Here is a 19,490-nt window from a genome sequence, read left to right on the forward strand (position 1 = left end):
AAAGACAGGATTAAATTGGCTTTGTATTTTAATACAAAGAGAAATTTAGATGTATAGGTTTAATATAGTTTAAACTCTTTTTCAGTTTTGGAGGAAAAATACTTAGATTTGCATTTTCTCACATGCTATATTTTCCTTTACTCCTTCTTTCAAGTGTGTATTGCAATAGTGCTTTAAAACCATTTTAAGGGCACCTGGGTGACACAGTCAGTTAAACGTCTGACTCTTGATTTCGGTTCAGGTCATGATCTCATAGTTCATAAGATAGAACCCTACATCAGGCTCTGCACACTGACATTATGGAGCCTGCTTGGGATTCTCTCCCTCCCCTTCTCCCTGCCCCTCCCCTGTGCGCTCTCTCTCTCTCTCTCTCTCTCTCTCTCAAAATAAAAATAAAAACAAACTATTTTAAATTTTATAATAAAAATTATCATGCCTATTTTTCTTCTAAATTAATAGTTTTTAAATTTTATAAATAAACAGAAATTTGTTCTCAAACAAAATCATAGCAGATTCCTCTTATATAAAATAAATAAAAGGTTGCTGGGAAGGAATGGGAGGGCAGACACTGAGGTATTTCTACAGTGAAAATATTTTTTTAACTTTTTTTTATGTTTTATTTTATATTTGAGAGAGAGTGTGTGCGTGAGCAGGGAAGGGGCAAAGAGATGGAGACAGAATCTGAAGCAGGATCCAGGCTCTGAGCTGTCAGCACAGAGCCTGACACGGGGCTTTAACCCACAAGCAGTAAAATCATGGCCTGAGTTGAAGTTGGACACTTAACCGACTGAGCCACCCACGTGCCCCTACAGTCAACATATTTTTAAAACTCACTATTTTAGAATATAACCATACTTTATTGAATCTAAGACACCAACTACTGTAAGACATACCATGTAGCACAAAGAAAGAAAAAACATTAGCATTTAAACTGTGGCATGCCACTGATTGATTATAACACATAAGCCAATCTCAGAGTTGTTAAAATGTGGTCATTGTGGTCCTATAAATCATTGATGATTTATAGCAGTATAAATAAATATACATATAAACCATGTTCATTTATTCACATGGTTGATCTGGAAGTTAAATTTAAGTGAAGTGGCAGTACTAGCTTCACATAAATATTAGTTTTCATTTACTAGGCGCTACTAAGTCCTATGCCCCAGACAAGTGTCAACTGGGAGGTTGCCTTGTCACTCCTATCTTCCTTATACTTCTTAATATTTTCATTTACTGAGTACTTCCCAAGTGCTGAGTGCAGTACATGAATAATCTCATTGAATCCTGTCAAGAACACTCCAAAGCAGGTACTATTCTCCAACTTATAGAGGTAGAAATTGAAGCTCTGGGAGGTTCAGTGACTTGACCAAAGTCACACAATTAGTAAATGTGGCAGATCAGATATGCTGACTTCAAAGCTAGAATGTTCTAGCATAAAAGCATTCTCAAAGTTGAAAGGGACTTAGAAGTCATTGCTCCTCCATTCAAGAATCTCCTTCTCCAGCATCCCTAACAGATAGTGATAGTTTCAATATATCTGACCAGATAGATAAGCATCTATCCAAGCCAGTAATTATCAAACCTGCCTGATAATCAAAAGCATCTGGGAAGCTTTTTATAAATGCAAATTCCTGGAGCACCTGACTGGCTCAGTCAGTTGAGCATCTGACTCTCGATTTCAGCTCAGGCCATGATTCCAGGGTCATGGGATCAAGCCCCACATCAGGCTCTGTGCTGAGTGTGGAGCCTGCTTGAGATTCTTTCGCCCTCCGCCCCTCTCCCTGCCTCTCTCTCTCTCTCTCTCTCTCTCCAAATAAAAATAAAAATAAATTAAAAGCAAGTTCCTGGGACTCTCTTCCAAGGTTTTTTTTCTTTAAGAGGTCTTGAGTGAGGCCTAGAAATCTGTATGTTTGGAAAGCATATCCAGGTGATTCTGATGAAGCAAGTTTACAAACCATTAATATAATCTCACAAAGTCTTAGGTAGAAACCATTGTTGGGAGAAGAAGTTGAATATCAGCCCCATAAGGAAGTAGTGACTTCTGCACAAAAGAAGAATGATGCCATGCTTCTCTATTGGTTAGAATAATCCAACACCGAGACATGAGTAAGGTAAATAATACCCACAGGAAACTCCACATGAACCATTGAACCCTACATGTTTTGGGTGGGCTAAATCCTTTTACCAACCAAATCTCAGCCCAGACCCACTCCCAGGTGTTATCAGGAAGAAAGACATCATTGCTAGTTAGGATGTGATGTGTTCCCAGGCCTAGCCCAAAATGAATATCTCGTAAGAATGGTTCTTCCCCAAACCACCCCCTCACTACTCTCATTGGCTTCTCCATGACCCAGAGATTAGAAGTTGAGGTCTTATCCCCAATAAAGCATCCCTAGAAATTTTACATGAAGAGGTATGAGAATTTCCTATCATAGTAGGGGGAGGAGGTCTGGATGCAAACCGAAGGCAAATAAGCACTTGGCAGGCATACTGTAGGGAGCAGTGAAGCATTAGATGGGGTGGAAAGTGCACTGCTTCCAAAATAAATAAACCTCCTATTCAGCTCTCTAATTCAACAAATCTCAAGTCCACTAAGATTTCATCCAGTCTTGGCTCTGAAATCTGTACAGCACACTGTCCAATAGAACTTTCTACAATGGGAGAAACATTCTAGATCTATACTATGTAATATGGCAGACACTATCCACATGTAGCTATTAAGCACTTGGAATATGGCTAGTGTGGCTAAGGGAAGAAATTTTTAATTTTTAAATTTTATCTAACTTTAATTTCAATTTAAATAGCCCATGTGAGGGTGCCTGGGTGGCTCAGTCAGTTGGGCGACCAACTACAGCTCAGGTCATGATCTTGCGGTCTGTGAGTTTGAGCCCCGTGTCAGGCTCTGTCCTGAGAGCTCAGAGCCTGGAGCCTGCTTCCAATTCTGTGTCTCCTTCTCTCTCTGACCCTTCCCTGCTTGCTGTCTTTCTCTCTCTCAAAAATAATAAACAATAAAAAAACAAAAATAAATAAAAATTAAAAATAGCCCATGTTATTAGTGGCTACCATACTAGGCAGTGCAGTTCTAGAGGGACTGACCCAGCCTCATCTTGAACTTTGTGATCAGAGCTGCCTATTCAACACCAGCTTTTAGGAAAGCACCAAAGTACAATGCTCCAGAAGATAAAATATGTCAGGAGGGAGCACCATGATGGGGCCACCACAGAAATCAGCATCTGCCCAATATTTTTAGCCACCTTAGGGGTAAGGCTGAAATGACTTCAGGGATAGCCCAAGCAACTGTGAAGATGCCAGTCATTAAAATCCATCCCAAAATAGCTGATCAAAGGCCAACTTCAGGGTGTGATGTGATTTCCTTGCAATTTCTCTTATGCTCTGCATATGACAGTGACAATTTTTACTTTCTTGTTTCTCTTCCTCCAATCAACTCAGTGCTGTCACTTTCTTTTCATTGTTTCTATGCTTCATTAGCCACCTCTTTCACCAGCTAGTCTTGCTTATATCTTTAGTCCAAAAAAAACCTGCACAACTTGGCTAATTTAGTCAACCAGTCATTTTGGTGAGAACTCTGGGTTGAGATGGTCATTGGACTTAACTGATAAGACAGCCAGAGCCCTGTGCTGATAGGATGGAAGGGTCCTCCTAGTTTCTCTTCCACCCACACACGTGTCCTTTAACTGGGATAGTTCCACCCATGTACGAATATCAGGAAAAATACCTCTCAAATATACAACAAATATACAACATACAAAATCCTCCAAGAGTTGAAAAAAACTAGGAAGAGTAGGGGCTCCTCTCCATCTGTTCTATGAGTACTTATTGAGGTTCCTTTGTGTATCAGGCATTGCTTTCAGCTCCCAAGGTAAGACAAATAAAGTCTCTCTTTCATGGGACTTAACATAACAAAAAGGTAGTAAAAGAGTTATTATTTATTGAGCTTCCACCCCATAAGAGGTACCCATTTCTCATAACACTCCTGGAAGATAAATACTCTCATCCCCATTTTATAGATACAAAGGTAGAAGTGCAGGTTTTCCCAAGATCACTTCAGTCTGTGTGTTCTTTCTGCTTCTCCACACCGTCTGCTTGTGTAGTCTCTTCCTCTACTTATACAGTAAAGGATTTCAAGCACATTTCTTTAAAGGCTATTCCCTTACCACAAGAGATTAAGTTTATCCAGATTAAGACCTGGTGAGCAGAAGACCCATTATCAGAGAAAGGCAGGAAGGAAGAATCACTGCCACCCAAAGCCAAGAAGAATAGGGCCTTCTATGGGGAATTTTGTAGTTAAGCAAATAGTTTTCAGACAAAACTTACCGGCCACCACACCATACTTCGTCCTGCCAGGAAGAAGCCTCCAACAGTCCCACGATTAGTGGAAAACATAGCCTGAAGAGGAAAGGTCAAAAATTTAGTATAAAACTAGAACAGAGCAACTTTGCCTGCCAAAAGGACATACCTCTCCCACTCCCATATACTTGTACTTTCTTTTACTGTCTTTATTTCTGAGGCACTTCCACATTCCTTACTCCCCTAGAACTCCACTATACTTAGATGAAGGAGGCAGGGACCTACATATGACAGACAAGAAGACTGAAGCTCAGGTTTAAAAACCTTTCCCTGGTGCAGCTCTGCAATGAGTTCACAGTGTGGCTTCAAGCAAGTCACTCCACCTGAATGTTTGTTAAATAAGGAAAATGGAACTTTTCATGCCATTTTTACAAGCATACTCAAGGTGCCTAATGAAATATCATTCTTTTTGGGATGCCTGGCTGGATCAGTAGGATAAGCATCTGGCTCTTGGTTTCAGCTCAGGTCATGATCTCACAGTTCGTGAATTCAAGCCCTGCACCAGTCTGTGTGCTGACAGCACAGAGCCTGCTCAGGATTCTCTCTGTGCTCCTCCCCTGCACACGTGCTCACTCTTTCTCTCTTCAAATAAGTAAATAAACTTAAAAAAATTTTAAGAAATATTCTTTTTAAAAGCATTATACATGGCACAAAAACAGACACATAGACCAATGGAATAGAATAGAAATCCCAGAACTAGACCCACAAACGTATGGCCAACTCATCTTTGACAAAGCAGGAAAGAACATCCAATGGAAAAAAGACAGCCTCTTTAACAAATGGTGCTGGGAGAACTGGACAGCAACATGCAGAAGGTTGAAACTAGACCACTTTCTCACACCATTCACAAAAATAAACTCAAAATGGATCAAGGACCTAAATGTGAGACAGGAAACCATCAAAACCTTAGAGGAGAAAGCAGGAAAAGACCTCTCTGACCTCAGCCGTAGCAATCTCTTACTTGACACATCCCCAAAGGCAAGGGAATTAAAAGCAAAAGTGAATTACTGGGACCTTATGAAGATAAAAAGCTTCTGCACAGCAAAGGAAACAACCAACAAAACTAAAAGGCAACCAATGGAATGGGAAAAGATATTCGCAAATGACATATCAGACAAAGGGCTAGTATCTAAAATCTATAAAGAGCCCACCAAACTCCACACCCGAAAAACAAATAACCCAGTGAAGAAATGGGCAGAAAACATGAATAGACACTTCTCTAAAGAAGACATCCGGATGGCCAACAGGCACATGAAAAGATGTTCAGCGTCGCTCCTTATCAGGCAAATACAAATCAAAACCACACTCAGGTATCACCTCACGCCAGTCAGAGTGGCCAAAATGAACAAATCAGGAGACTATAGATGCTGGAGAGGATGTGGAGAAACGGGAACCCTCTTGCACTGTTGGTGGGAATGCAAATTGGTGCAGCCGCTCTGGAAAGCAGTGTGGAGGTTCCTCAGAAAATTAAAAATAGACCTACCCTATGACCCAGCAATAGCACTGCTAGGAATTTATCCAAGGGATACAAGAGTACTGATGCATAGGGGCACTTGTACCCCAATGTTCATAGCAGCACTCTCAACAATAGCCAAATTATGGAAAGAGCCTAAATGTCCATCAACTGATGAATGGATAAAGAAATTGTGGTTTATATACACAATGGAATATTATGTGGCAATGAGAAAAAATGAAATATGGCCTTTTGTAGCAACGTGGATGGAACTGGAAAGTGTGATGCTAAGTGAAATAAGCCATACAGAGAAAGACAGATACCATATGGTTTCACTCTTATGTGGATCCTGAGAAACTTAACAGGAATCCATGGGGGAGGGGAAGGAAAAAAAAAAAAAAAAGAGGTTAGAGTGGGAGAGAGCCAAAGCATAAGAGACTGTTAAAAACTGAGAACAAACTGAGGGTTGATGGGGGGTGGGAGGGAGGAGAGGGTGGGTGATGGGTATTGAGGAGGGCACCTTTTGGGATGAGCACTGGGTGTTGTATGGAAACCAATTTGTCAATAAATTTCAGAAAAAAAAAATAAAAAAAAAATAAAAAAAAATAAAAAAAAAAAGAAATTGTGGTTTATATACACAATGGAATATTATGTGGCAATGAGAAAAAATGAAATATGGCCTTTTGTAGCAACGTGGATGGAACTGGAGAGTGTGATGCTAAGTGAAATAAGCCATACAGAGAAAGACAGATACCATATGGTTTCACTCTTATGTGGATCCTGAGAAACTTAACAGGAATCCATGGGGGAGGGGAAGGAAAAAAAAAAAAAAAAAGAGGTTAGAGTGGGAGAGAGCCAAAGCATAAGAGACTGTTAAAAACTGAGAACAAACTGAGGGTTGATGGGGGGTGGGAGGGAGGGGAGGGTGGGTGATGGGTATTGAGGAGGGCACCTTTTGGGATGAGCACTGGGTGTTGTATGGAAACCAATTGGTCAATAAATTTCATATATATATAAAAAATAAATAAATAAATAAATAAATAAGAAATTAAAAAAAATAAAAAATAAAAGCATTATACAGTGGTGCACCTGGGTGACTCAGTTTATTAAGTGTCAGACTCTTTTTTTTTTAATATTTATTTATTTTTGAGAGAGAGAGAGAGAGAGAGAGAGAGAGAGCAAGCTGGGGAGGGGCAGAGAGAGAGGAGACACAGAATCTGAAGCAGGCTCCAGGCTCTGAGCTGTCAGCACACAGCCTGACGCAGGGTTGGAACTCACGAACCATGAGATCATGACCTGAGCCGAATGCTTAACCAACTGAGCCACCCAGGCGCCCCAAGAGTCAGACTCTTAATCTCAGCTCAGGTCATGACCTTGCAGTTGGTAAGTTCGAGCCCCACATTGGGCTCTGTGCTAATGGTGCGGAGCCTACTTAGGATTCTGTCTCTCCTCTCTGCCCCTCCTCTGCTTGTGCTATAAATAAATAAATAAATAAACTCAAAAAAAATTACTAAATAAATGAAAGCACTATACAAGGGGCATTAAGGAGGACACTTGTTGGGATGAGCACTGGGTGTTCTATGTAGGAGATGAATCACTGGATTCTATTCCTGAAATCATTATTGCACTATATGCTAACTAACTTGGATGTAAATTAAAATAAGTAAATACATACATACAAACATACATACAAATATACATACATAATAAGCACTATACAGTATTTGAATTATATTTCAGTAATGTTATTATCAAAACAAAAAAATGAAAAATGCTAGAGGAATGCATGGTGTTCTTATTAAATACATTAAAGATGGACCATTCAAACTCAGTTCAAAACTTTCTGAGATGTAGGTAGAAGCTTGCTGGAAACATTACTTTTCAACATATTATGAGTACTGCAGAATGATTATTGTTATGAATACAGAAGGAGGAGATTCCTTCTGACTGGGGTGTCAGGAAAGGCTTCACAGAGGGAGCAGCACTTCAGCAAGTCTTGAAGATAGAGTGGGATTTATTAGTGAAAGAAAAGAAGGAAAGGACATTTCAGACTGTGGGAACAACATGAGCAATAACCCAGAGATAGAACTGCAGTGTGGGGAGGAAGGGAACGGTGAATAGCATTACCTGGAGAACCTGGCTGAGGCATATCAATGAGGAGAATGGTGAGAAGTGGGAACAGACTGCAGACCATCAAATGCCAAGCTAAAACATATAGGCTTTATTCCATAGGCAGTAGGGAGCCACTGAAGGTTTATGAGTGCATTTTCAGTAAATGACCACCAGACCCTCCTTCTTACAGAACCCTTGGAATGTTGCCTCTGAACCTTCAGCTGATTCCTGGTCCAGCTCAGGCCCAGGTCCAGTCCTCCAGCTCAAAACTGGGACAGTGTCTCTGCTAGTGTTCTCCTCCTCCCTCCCTCTATGTCAATGGCCTTCCCTTAGCTGATGGCTTGCTAATGTCTCTGAAAATACTGATAACTGATAATGACTGAGCCCTGTTAAAGCTTGTTGCATCGTGACCCCTGAGGCTTAAGAGCATCACTGGTGCAAAGGAATTAACCTCAGATGGTGACATTTCAGACGCTTAGAAATTCAGTTTATTCAGCAAACATGCCTACTATTGATAGCATATTGCTAAGTGCTCAGAATCCAGAGACTGACCAGACTCAGTCCTTTAGGAAGCAGTGTCATTCATACATCCAACAATCAACATAAATTGATTGTTGTGTGCCAGGCAGTTCCAGGGAGAGCACAGCTCAGATCTTTCTGGACTCGTGGCAGGGTCCTCCCTCCCATAGGACATACTCTTAGGGATTCTGTGGTGTTTTTTTCTAGGAATAGCAAGAGGACTAACAAACACAAGGAGCAAAGAAGGTAGTCAGGGCTGAACAAAACTATGGTCCAAGGACGCAGATTCTAGTAGTTTTCCAGGGAAAGGCCATTCTGAAAGTGATTCCGATGTCAAAGCAGGTTGATATGCCCCAGTTGGTATTGGAGGGACAAAAAGTGGGTTTGGGGCCCAGATACAACATTTCCAAGTTGGTCTCAGAAACGAAGAGCTTAGAGGAAGGATGTGACAGTCAAGACTAGAGTGGGGAACTGGATAATTGAGGAAAGATGTTGGGAATGGATAAAAGGCAAGGACAGGTGTACCTACACCAGGCCTTCTCTTCTCTGGAATGTTTATCCCCTCATCTCCACAAGCCCAGACCCAGCAGACCCATCCTTCAAGGCTCCTCAAATGTTATTTTCCCCATGAAACTTTACCTGACACTCCACCACAGAAACTTCCTTCTCTACTATGGCCTCTCCCCTTCACAAACAAAAAATAATCTCTCTCTCCTGTGAACATCTAGAGATTTTCTATAGATGTTCTATGTTTCTATACCTCATTCACAGCCCTTACACTTTTTTCCTTTATGTTGCCATATTATAATTTTTTCCAGCTTTATTGAGGTATATGGACAAATTAAAAATTGTTTATATTTAGGGGATACAATGTGATATTTTGAAATACATATTCATTGCCAAGGGCTGCCTGGCGGGAGAAATGGAGAGATGCTGCTCAAAAGGTACAAGGGTAAAATTGTAAGATGATTTCTGGAGATCTAATTTACATCATGGTGACCATAGTCCATAATACTGTATTGTATAGTTAAGTTTGCTGAAAAAGTAGATCTTAAGTGCTCTCACCACACACAAAAAACATTGTAACTGTGTGAGATAATGGATATGTTCATTAACTTGATTGTGGTAACCATTTTACAAGTTTTTAATCCCCTGTAATGCTTAGTATAATGCCTAGTGCATGGTACACATTCAATAAAATGTTGGATAAAGGGGTTTCTCAGTGCCTTCTGCCTCCACTCTTCCCCCATATCCCACCCCCGAACACTCCTTCTGGAAATGAGCAACGCCCTTCCAGGCAGGCATTTTGCAGACTGCCAGCAACATTCAGTAGGTGCTACCAGTAGGTGTTATTACTATAACTCGTGTACCCTGCCTCCTTCTTCCCTGCTGTTTATTCCCTACAATGGAAAGACACTGTCTCCATGAGCAAAGGATGCTCAAAGGAAAGCTCTAAGGTTCCAACACCACTTTGTAAAGCATGGCATTAAATTTGCCTGTCCACCCTGCAACTAGAAGAGAATGATTTCACAAGTGCAAGCCAGAGGAGCAAAAGAAACACAAGTACTGACCCATATTTTTTTTTCTTAATGGATTAAAAATATCACTGAACAAACGGAAGGTGCTTCAGACCTTTGCTTAAAGCTTAAGAAACTGGGGATGTTGGGCCTGGAGTAGAGAAGACTCCAGTGTGGCCTACCATCTTCTGAGGTAAAGTGAGACAGCATGGTCTGCATAAGGCACAACCAAATACAATGGAGAAGCTCCAGGACATCAGATCTGGGCTCCATACCAGGAAGATTTTCCTCACTATCAGAGCTGTGTAGAGATGGAAGTGGTGCCACTGGGGAGAGTCTTGGCCAGAAATATTCAAGTGAAGGGTGGACAATTGTTCAAGATATTTTGGTCAAGTGGTTTAAGAATAGACTCTAGCACAGGATGAAGAGGGTTAAAACTGAATAAACTTTAGGCCTTCACTTTATGAAAATATGTCAGGAAAGAAGGAATTCCACACCACCAGGACACTGTCACAGCAATGCAAATGGTGGTAAGGATCATGGAGAGAGTATTGCCAGAAAGGATGTTGTCTTAGGGAAGGGAAGGTGAGACAGTAGAAAAAACATGCCTTTGGTATCTAATCCCAGCTCTGGCACAGATTCATCTGACTGACTTCTTGTCACCATCTGACCCTCACCTGTAAAATTGAAAGGCTGAGCTTCCCCAGGGGCAATTGCTACTCAGGCATCCAATGATGCTATTAGTGTAAATGATTGCATAAGGCAGGGATCAGTAAATTTTTCCTGTAAAGAAAAATGTCCATATCATAAGTTATTTAGGTTTTGTGGGACACACATGATCTCCACTGGACATTCTTCCTCTTTTATTTTTTACAACTCCTTAAAAGTGTAAAAACACATTTGTAACTTGTGGGCCATACAAAAACAGGCGGTGGGCCATATTTGCCCTGTGAACTATAGTTTAACAACCCCTAGCATAAGGGGGTTCAGGATAGCTTAAATGAAATCTTCCAGAAAAAATAAAGTTAGAGATTTAGCCTAAAATGATACAAAATCCCCCAAGAAACAGAGAGGTGGTGAAAGAAAAATGGAAATATACAGTGAAGAATAAGCTCAAACCCAAACATGATTGGAAGAGGGTAAAACAGAACAAAATAATGTTGGAAGAGATGTGGATGGTGATAGAGGGACATTGGCTATGGGTGTCTTTTCTAAGATGAAGAAGCACCATAAGCCAGGATCACTCTGTCTGTGCAGCCCAGAGATCACTCAGGAGTCAGGATGTCTATCCCCAAACCAAGCCACTCTTGATGCTCCAGTAGAAAAAAAAAGGAATGTAAACTGGAAGAAATCCAGCACGTTAAATAATCAGGGTCCAGAGGCACTGACTAATGGGGAAAATTAAATGTAGACAAATATTAGCAGGCTCATTAAGTAGCATTTAACAGGACAAGTGATACTGATTCACAGATATTTGAAAAGCATAAACACCATAATCAGCAGGACTGGCAGGGGCTAAAATAAGATTGGTTAGGGGAACAGAGATTATCGGTGATTTTCTGGGAAATAAGCAGTATGGCATAGCTAGCAAATGATGAATTCACATCCAAGTGCTAGGCACTTAGAAGCTGGGGAAGGGTGTGGGGAGGAAGGCAGGCAAAGTGGCAAAGCCCCTGGTACTCTGGAAAACCAAGAGTCAAAAGATCTGAGTTCAAGGAAAATTTCATGTACTGCAACCTTAGGTAAACCACAACAACATGGGGCTTCAGTTTCCTTTTCTGTAAAATAGGGATTAGTATTCCTGCCCTCCTTATGTTGAGGCATTTTGTGAAGATGCCCTATCCAGTTGACCGCATTTTCCCATTTTACTTAAAAGGACAAAAACAATTCAGGGCATGGCTCATACCTTGGAGGGCAAATGATGATATTATTTAAAAAGACTCCTAGACTCCATAAAGAATTTTCAGATTCATGTCTGCGGATCCTCACAACAATCTTCAGGAGTCATAAGAATAGGTAAGATTGTACCTGTGCACACTTGAGTAAACTGAGGCTGAGACAGGTTGCCTGAGGTTGCATAGCTAGAACCATGTCAAAGCCAGTAGTAAACCTGAGAATCCTGGCCCCTGGTTGGACACTTCTGGGAAGGTGAGCATATTGGGGAAGAGTTAGTAACACTGACCCCTTGTGACACTTGGAAAAGCTTTCAGTCACATCTAGTTTCTATGATTACTTAACAAACCAAAAAAAAAAAAAAAAAAAAAAAAGCTTCCTTCTATCCCTAAAAAACAAACAAAACAAAATAAAAAACTCTGTGGCCATGGAAGGGTTAATATCCACCCTGCCCCCCCCCCCACACACACTCCCCTCTAAATCAAGAAAGAGTTCAACCACCTGCTGCCATCACAGCCTCCTGGCCCAACCCTACCCACAACCAAAGCTTTTGAGAATGTCTGCAATATGTGCACATTTAAAACACCTCATCTTCTAGTTGCTGGGTGTGCCAGAGTCTGTCATAGTGAAATTTCCAAGTTCCAAGTTCCAAGCCTGCGAAGAACAAGTTTCTCTGGTTTGGTGTGTCCCCAGTCCCCAAGGGGAGCCACGTGCATTTCCCCAGCACCAGGCCACCCTCCAAGGCTTCCTCCTCCTCCTCCTCCACCCAAGCTTTTTCAGCTCTCACTCATTCCAGTCCCTGGGCTTCCAGGTCAGCCTTTCCCAGGGGGACACCAGCAGCACCCCTCCATTTGGGGCTGCCCCACAGCCCCTGCACCTGGCAGAGGCTTTGTGTCCTTCCTGCTCTAAATTGTTTCTTTTCCATCCAGAACTGTATGACTAAGAAGAAACAGGACAGTCCTAGCCTCCTTGGGACTTATCTTCAAGCCCAGAGATCTTCCCTGAAGCCCTAAGCTGTCCCTCTCCTGCCCCTCACACTAGCCTCCAGCCTCTCCAATCTCTGCCTCCTTCTCTGCTCACAGGCCAGGGGTATTTTCCTTGGACCTTCCTGGCCAGCTCCCCTCAGAACCCCCCTCCCTTCTGCTCATCCTTGCTTGCCCCCCTCACTTCACACTGTGCCCCCCTGAATTCCTCTCAAGGGCTTCCAAGTTATTTCCATTCGGCTCCACAGACCTTTAAACCCACCCTTTCCTCCTCACAGCTCACGGATGCAGTGGCTCCCCTGTGCAGCCCCGCCCCCCTTGTCCCTGCTGGTGGCTCTTGCCCCTTCAGCCCACGTCTCAGAGCCCTCACATACCCACAGCCCGACGGCCATCACCACCACAAAGTAGACAACGATGACAGAGATGTCGGCCGCATTGCGGATGCGCTCATGTGGCGCAAGGGGTGAGGTAGTGTCGGTCGTGGGGCTCCAGGTGGTAGTGTCCATGGCGGCGGTGGCGATGCGTCCCTCCCGCCCAGGCCACTCGCTCCTTATACCGCCTCCGGGTTAATAATCAGCCCGAGGGAGGGCGCCCGCGAAGTCGAGCGGTGCAGCTCCTGCGCTGCACCGTCGGGGAGCAGCTTTGGAGCACAGAGCGCTGAAGGAGGAGCAGGTGGAGCTGTTGGCAGAAAGGGTGGCAGGCTGGCAGGTAAGGGCTGTTCCGTGAGTGGGGAGGGGCCATCCAGGGGGTGGTGCCCGCCTGGCACAAAGGCCGGCTGTGTTCCCGGCAGGGTAGCCTCGCCTGCTCTGCCAGGGGCAGAGAGGGTGCGGCTCCATTGAGGAACCAGGCTGCCTGAGGCCAGGGGCCTAGAGGCTTCAGGTCGCCTGCCACCTGCCCTTGGACCAGTACTGAGGCTTCTACAGACTCCGGTTCTCCATGTGTAAAACCGGTACAAGACTGTTCCCAGGATTCAGCCAAGTTCTTGGTCTCTGTGGAGAAAATTCTGGGGAAGACCACTTGTTGGGTATTGCTGGCAAGAAATTCAGAACAATTTCTTGGCCATGGGGACAGCCACCCACCTACCTACATTTCTGGCGCCCCTGCAGCCCCCAGAGGCACTGTTACTGCCACTGTAAGGAGGAAAAAAGAGAGACTAGGAGAAGGAATCCCACTGGGAGTTTTTCTTTGCCCTGTGCCTCACCCAGTAATTGATCTGGGGCCCTTCTGGGGCAGATAGAAGCGAGGATACTAGAGAATCCCTTCCATGGAGCTCATCATATGTTGACCCTTCCTGGGGATTCAGCCTGCCCATCTGGAGACACATGTCTAAGTTGAAAGTCAGGGCTCAGCACTGAGATGATTGAGAAAAGAGGCATGACTCACCCAAGGTCACACAGTGAGCTAATGACAGACCTGGTCCTACAACCTAGACCAGGGTAGGCCTAGTTCAGAGGAAGGTTGGAGATGCTCTCAGGTGATAGCACTAGGGAGCTTTGCTGGAGTGATGAGGTACAGGGAGGGGGAAGGACCACATAAACCCTGCCCGGACTCTGTTCTGCCTCAGGTCCTCCCTGCCCACCACCAGACAACCATCCACTGCCCAAATGCCAACAACTGATTTCTTTGCACCTCACTGTCTCTGAGGTCCACTCCCATCCTCCCTCATCAGCACTTGCTCTTCCTACTGAGGTTGCAGTCAAAGAATCATTATTTGGACTGCATCCATGTAGGTCTTCCCCATTCCCCCCCACCCACTCCCCTAAACTAAGGTTATGCCCAGGGCCCAACATAATGCCTGGCCACCAGGAACAGGAATTCCTCTTCTGGGGAACCCAGAAGCAGGGGATCTTCAACATGGATGTCCTCCAAAATTTCAAGCTGAGCCATCAGCCACAGCTTGGAGCAATTGACCTTTCATCTATATCCATCTGTTCCCAAATTCAGCAGAGCATTTTCACCTGGCTCCGCCCAAGCAGAGCCCCTGCCCTCCGGAAACTTCCAGTCTGATCTGGAAATGAGCTCATCCACAGCAAAAGTTCAGCCCTGAACCCCCAGCTGCAGGCATCCAGCCTGTGCCAATTTCCAAAAGTGAAGACTGGCAATGAGCAAATCTGAAAAGTGAGCAGGAGGAAGGACCTGAAGTACTATAGGACCTCAATGGAGGGAATAAACCATTCTTTGATCTTTCTCAAATAGCAAAACATGGATGGCTAGAGAAGGAAAGGATGGCAGCCTGGAAGAGACCAGAAAATGCATTCATTCATTCATTCATTCATTCATTATACATTCATTCATTCTTGCAACACAAGAACTACTTCTATGTGCCAGGTCATGTGTGCCAACCCTGGGGATATAGCTGTACACAAGATTCACAGGGTTCTTGCCCTCACAAGGCTTCCAGCCCAGTGGGAGAGATAGACCATCATCAAAAATGAGACAAATACCTATAAAATTAGCATTGTGATATGTGCTTTGAAAGAGACATAGTAATGCTCCAAATGTGTAGCAAGGATTTTAACATGGAGATGAGGTAAAGCTGGGGGAAGGCCTCGGAAGGTCCGGTTTGAACAGGACCTTAAAAGAAGAACAAGCAAGGTAAGATGGGAGTGAGGGATGTAGCAGGAGAGGGCAAGCTGGGGCTAAAAATAAAAAATAAATTAAAAAACATGTCAGTACCAAGTATCCCCCTACCATGGCAGGGTGGCAGGGGGAGTCCAGGATACCTGAGGCCCTTTTGCAATTTCTGTTCCTCACTGGTCTCCTCTAAAAGGACAATTTATACCCAAGAAAACAGCACAGAGATTCCTCAAAAAATTAAAAATAGAATTACTCTGTGATCCAAGAATCCCATTTCTGGATTATATATCCAAAGACAATGAAATCAGTATCTTGAAGAGATATCAGCACTCCCATGATCATTAAAGCATTATTCACAATATCCAAGTTGGAAACAGTTTAAAGTGTCCATGAGCAGATGAATGGATAAAGGAAATGTGGTGTATATATATACATACCACATTTATGTATATGTCTATGTGATGGAGTATTATTCAGCCATAAAAAAGGAAATCCTGCCCTTTGCACCACCATGGATGAATCTAAAGGACATTATGCAGACAGATAAAGACAAATACTGTTTTATCTCATCTATATGCACAGTCTAAAAAAGTCAAACTCAAAATGAATTACTGGGACCTCATCAAAATAAAAAGCTTCTGCACAGTGAAGGAAACAATCAGCAAAACTAAAAGAAAACCAACAGAATGGGAGAAGATATTTGCAAATGACATATCAGATAAAGGGTTAGTATCCAAAATCTATAAAGAACTTATCAAACTCAACAACTGAAAAACAATCCGGTGAAGAAATGGGCAAAAGACATGAATAGACACTTCTCCAAAGAAGACATCCAGATGGCCAACTGACACATGAAAAAATGCCCAACTTTACTCATCATCAGGGAAATACAAATCAAAACCACAATGAGATACCACCTCACACCAGTCAGAATGGCTAACATTAACAACTCAGGTAACAACAGATGTTGGTGAGGATGTGGAGAAAGAGGAACACTTTTGCATTGTTGGTGGGAATGCAAGCTGGTGCAGCCACTCTGGAAAACAGTATGGAGGTTCCTCAAAAAACTAAAAATAGAACTACCCTATGACCCAGCAATTGAACTACTAGGCATTTATCCACAGGATACAGGGGTGCTATTTCGAAGAGACATATGCACCCCCATGTTTATAGCAGCACTATCAACAATAGCCAAAGTATGGAAGGAGCCCAAATGTCCATCAATGGATGAATGGATAAAGAAGATGTGGTATATATATATACAATGGAGTATTAGTTGGCAATCAAAAAGAATGAAATCTTGCCATTTGCAACTACGTGGATGGAACTGGAGGCTATTATGCTAAGTGAAATTAGTGAGTCAGAGAAAGAGAAAAATCATATGACTTCACTCATATGAGGACTTAAGAGACAAAACAGATGAACATAAGGGAAGGGAAACAAAAATAATATAAAAACAGGGAGGGGGACAAAACAGAAGAGACTCATAAATATGGAGAACAAACTGAGGGTTGCTGGAGGGGTTGTGGGAGGGAGGATGGGCTAATGGGTAAGGGGCACTAAAAAATATATTCCTGAAATCATTGTTGCACTATATGCTAACTAATTTGGATGTAAATTTTAGAAAATTAAAAATAAAAAAATTAAAAAGCCAAACTCATAGAACCGAAAACAGAATGATGATTTCCAAGGGCTAGGGAGGGGGTGGGAGAAATGGGGAAATGTTGGGCAAAGGTTACAAACTTCAAGTTATAAGATGCAGCGTATGATGACTAGATCTAATGCAGTATATAATGACTATAGTAAACAACATTGTATTTATACTTGAAAGTTGCTAAGAGATTAGATTTTAAGTGTTCTCACCACAAACACACACACACACACACACACACACACACACACACACAATGGTAACTATGTAAGGTGCTGGGTGCTGGATGTGTTAGTTAACTCAATTGTGTTAATTCAATCCCACTGTATGCATATATTAATTAAATCATCACATTGTACACCTTTTAAAAAATCATGCTGTACAACCCAGGTTTTTAAAAAAAAAGAATTATTTTCTCTACACAGATGCTTCCAGGAAACACAGTATGATACACCACCTGCCCCCCACAGCTGGCCAGAGCTGCTGGACCACTGCTCATTGGTAAAGATCCTGTTGGCCTCTCTCCTGCCCTCCCTGGTGCCAACCAAAATCAGGCTCTGGTCACAAAAAAGAATCTTCTTACCAGAACCCCAAGGGAAATAAAAAAGCTGCCCAAACAGCCAGACCAGGGGGAAGATGGGGCTGATGAGGAAAGACAGACATAAAACCAAGAAGCAGACCCCATCTGAGTTCACAATCTCAGGTCAGATTGGGGTCCTAAGTTTGAAAACCCAGATGCCCACAGATTCACAGCTAAACCTGACTGTTCAGAGAATACTATTCAAATAACTCTGAAGTCACTAAGCTAATATCTACAGATGGCAGGGGAGGAACCCAGATTTGGAGTGTAATGCCTCACCACTATGTGGGAATTCTCCTGTTGCCTCTTCTCTGCCTTCCTTCCACACTACTCAGGTGTCTAGGTCCCACAGGAGTCCTACCTGCTTCTACCAGCCCAGGAGCTCTTCCCCAGCAGGCCTCGAATGTGCAGTGTCCACCTCTTACTGGCCAAACTGTGCTCCTAAACTCTTGTCACACCGTGAAATTAAACAGCCTAGGTGCAGAGGCTGTGAGTTTGGGAAGTTGTCTGGGGAGGGGAAACCACATAACTAGTTTGAATCATAGCACAGCCATCATCCAGCAGCAGACCGTGGATAGTTCATTTGACATCCGTGATCCTCCATTTGGACATCTGTAAAATGGCATAGACAAGGACTGTCTTGTGAACCTGTGAGGTCCAAATGAGATGAAAATGCAAAGGAGCCTCACTGACAATAAAAAAGGCAAAGGTGAGGTACTGCTATGATTTTCTCTTTTTTCCTTTCCCTTGTTGCAAGCTCAGTTGTGGGAAGCAGACTGTTGATCAGTGTATTTGTTTCCTGAGGGTGCTGTTAACAAATTATCACAAATTTGACCACTCAAAAGAACATAAATGTATCCTCTCATGGTTCTGGAAGGCAGAAGTCCAAAATTGGTTTCAATGGGCTGAAATCCAGGTTTCAGCAGGGCTGCATTGCTCCAGTTTTAAGCAGGATCCTTCCCTGCCTCTTCCAGCTTCTGGTGGTGCCAACAGTCCTTGGCTTGTGGTCACATCACTCCAATCTCTGCCTCTATCTTTCTGTGTGTGTATGGTAAAATATACATAACATAAAAGTTCCCATATTAATTATTTTTAAGTGCACAATTCAGTGGCATTAATATATTCACAATATTGTGCTACCATCACTACTATCTATATCCCAAGACTTTTTCATCATCCCACACACTCTCTATCCCTGAAACACTAACTTCTTATGTTCCCCTGGAAACCATCATTCAGCTTTCCATCTATATGAATTTGACTATTCTAGGTACCTTTAGCCAAGAGGAATCATACAATCTACTCTGTCTTCACAATGCTTTCTCTTCTGTCTCTCAAATCTTCCTCTGTCACTAAGGACATTTGTGATGGTATTTAGGGTCCACCAGGATAATCCAGGATCATCTATCCTCATCTTAAGATCCTTAACTTAATAACATGTGCAAAGACCCTTCTTATAAATAAGGTAGCACTTACAGGTTCCAACAATTAGGACCTGATATCAGATGGCCATTATTCAGCTACTGCAGTGATGGTGAAGGAGTCCGAATATGGAAGGATTTGTTGGAAGAATCAGGATTGGAGCGGCTTTGGGAAAGGTGGAATGGGGAATAAGACACTGCTGGAGGGGGTGAGTCTAGGCCCAGAGGGGTAAAAGCCCAAAAGCTCCCAGGCAAAGAGGAAGTGAGAATAAGTGAGAAGGGCCAGGAGAGGGAAACAATGAGTTGGCCCCAGGCTGCCTGCCCTTCCTCCCCAAGCCCCAAGCTGGTATCTGGGCATGAAAGGAGTAAAGGAAAGGACAGAAAGCTAAGAAGAGCAAAATGCTCCTGGCCCT

General features: G+C 43.0%; 1 protein-coding gene across 1 annotated transcript in view; it reads right to left on the reverse strand.

The window, feature by feature from the left end:
* The window catches only part of LOC122470400 (sodium/glucose cotransporter 1), a 74,668-nt gene extending 61,145 nt beyond the window's left edge, over positions 1-13,523 (reverse strand). The window contains exons 1-2 of the mRNA XM_043557931.1: positions 13,223-13,523; positions 4,339-4,410 (exon numbers count right to left, since the gene is read on the reverse strand). Coding sequence (XP_043413866.1) covers positions 4,339-4,410; positions 13,223-13,354 — 204 coding nt within the window. The 5' untranslated portion in view covers positions 13,355-13,523. The remainder of the gene's footprint in view (positions 1-4,338; positions 4,411-13,222) is intronic.
* Between the last annotated feature and the right edge of the window lie 5,967 nt (positions 13,524-19,490).

Source organism: Prionailurus bengalensis, chromosome D3 (genome assembly GCF_016509475.1).
Source record: "Prionailurus bengalensis isolate Pbe53 chromosome D3, Fcat_Pben_1.1_paternal_pri, whole genome shotgun sequence".
Taxonomy (NCBI): domain Eukaryota; kingdom Metazoa; phylum Chordata; class Mammalia; order Carnivora; family Felidae; genus Prionailurus; species Prionailurus bengalensis.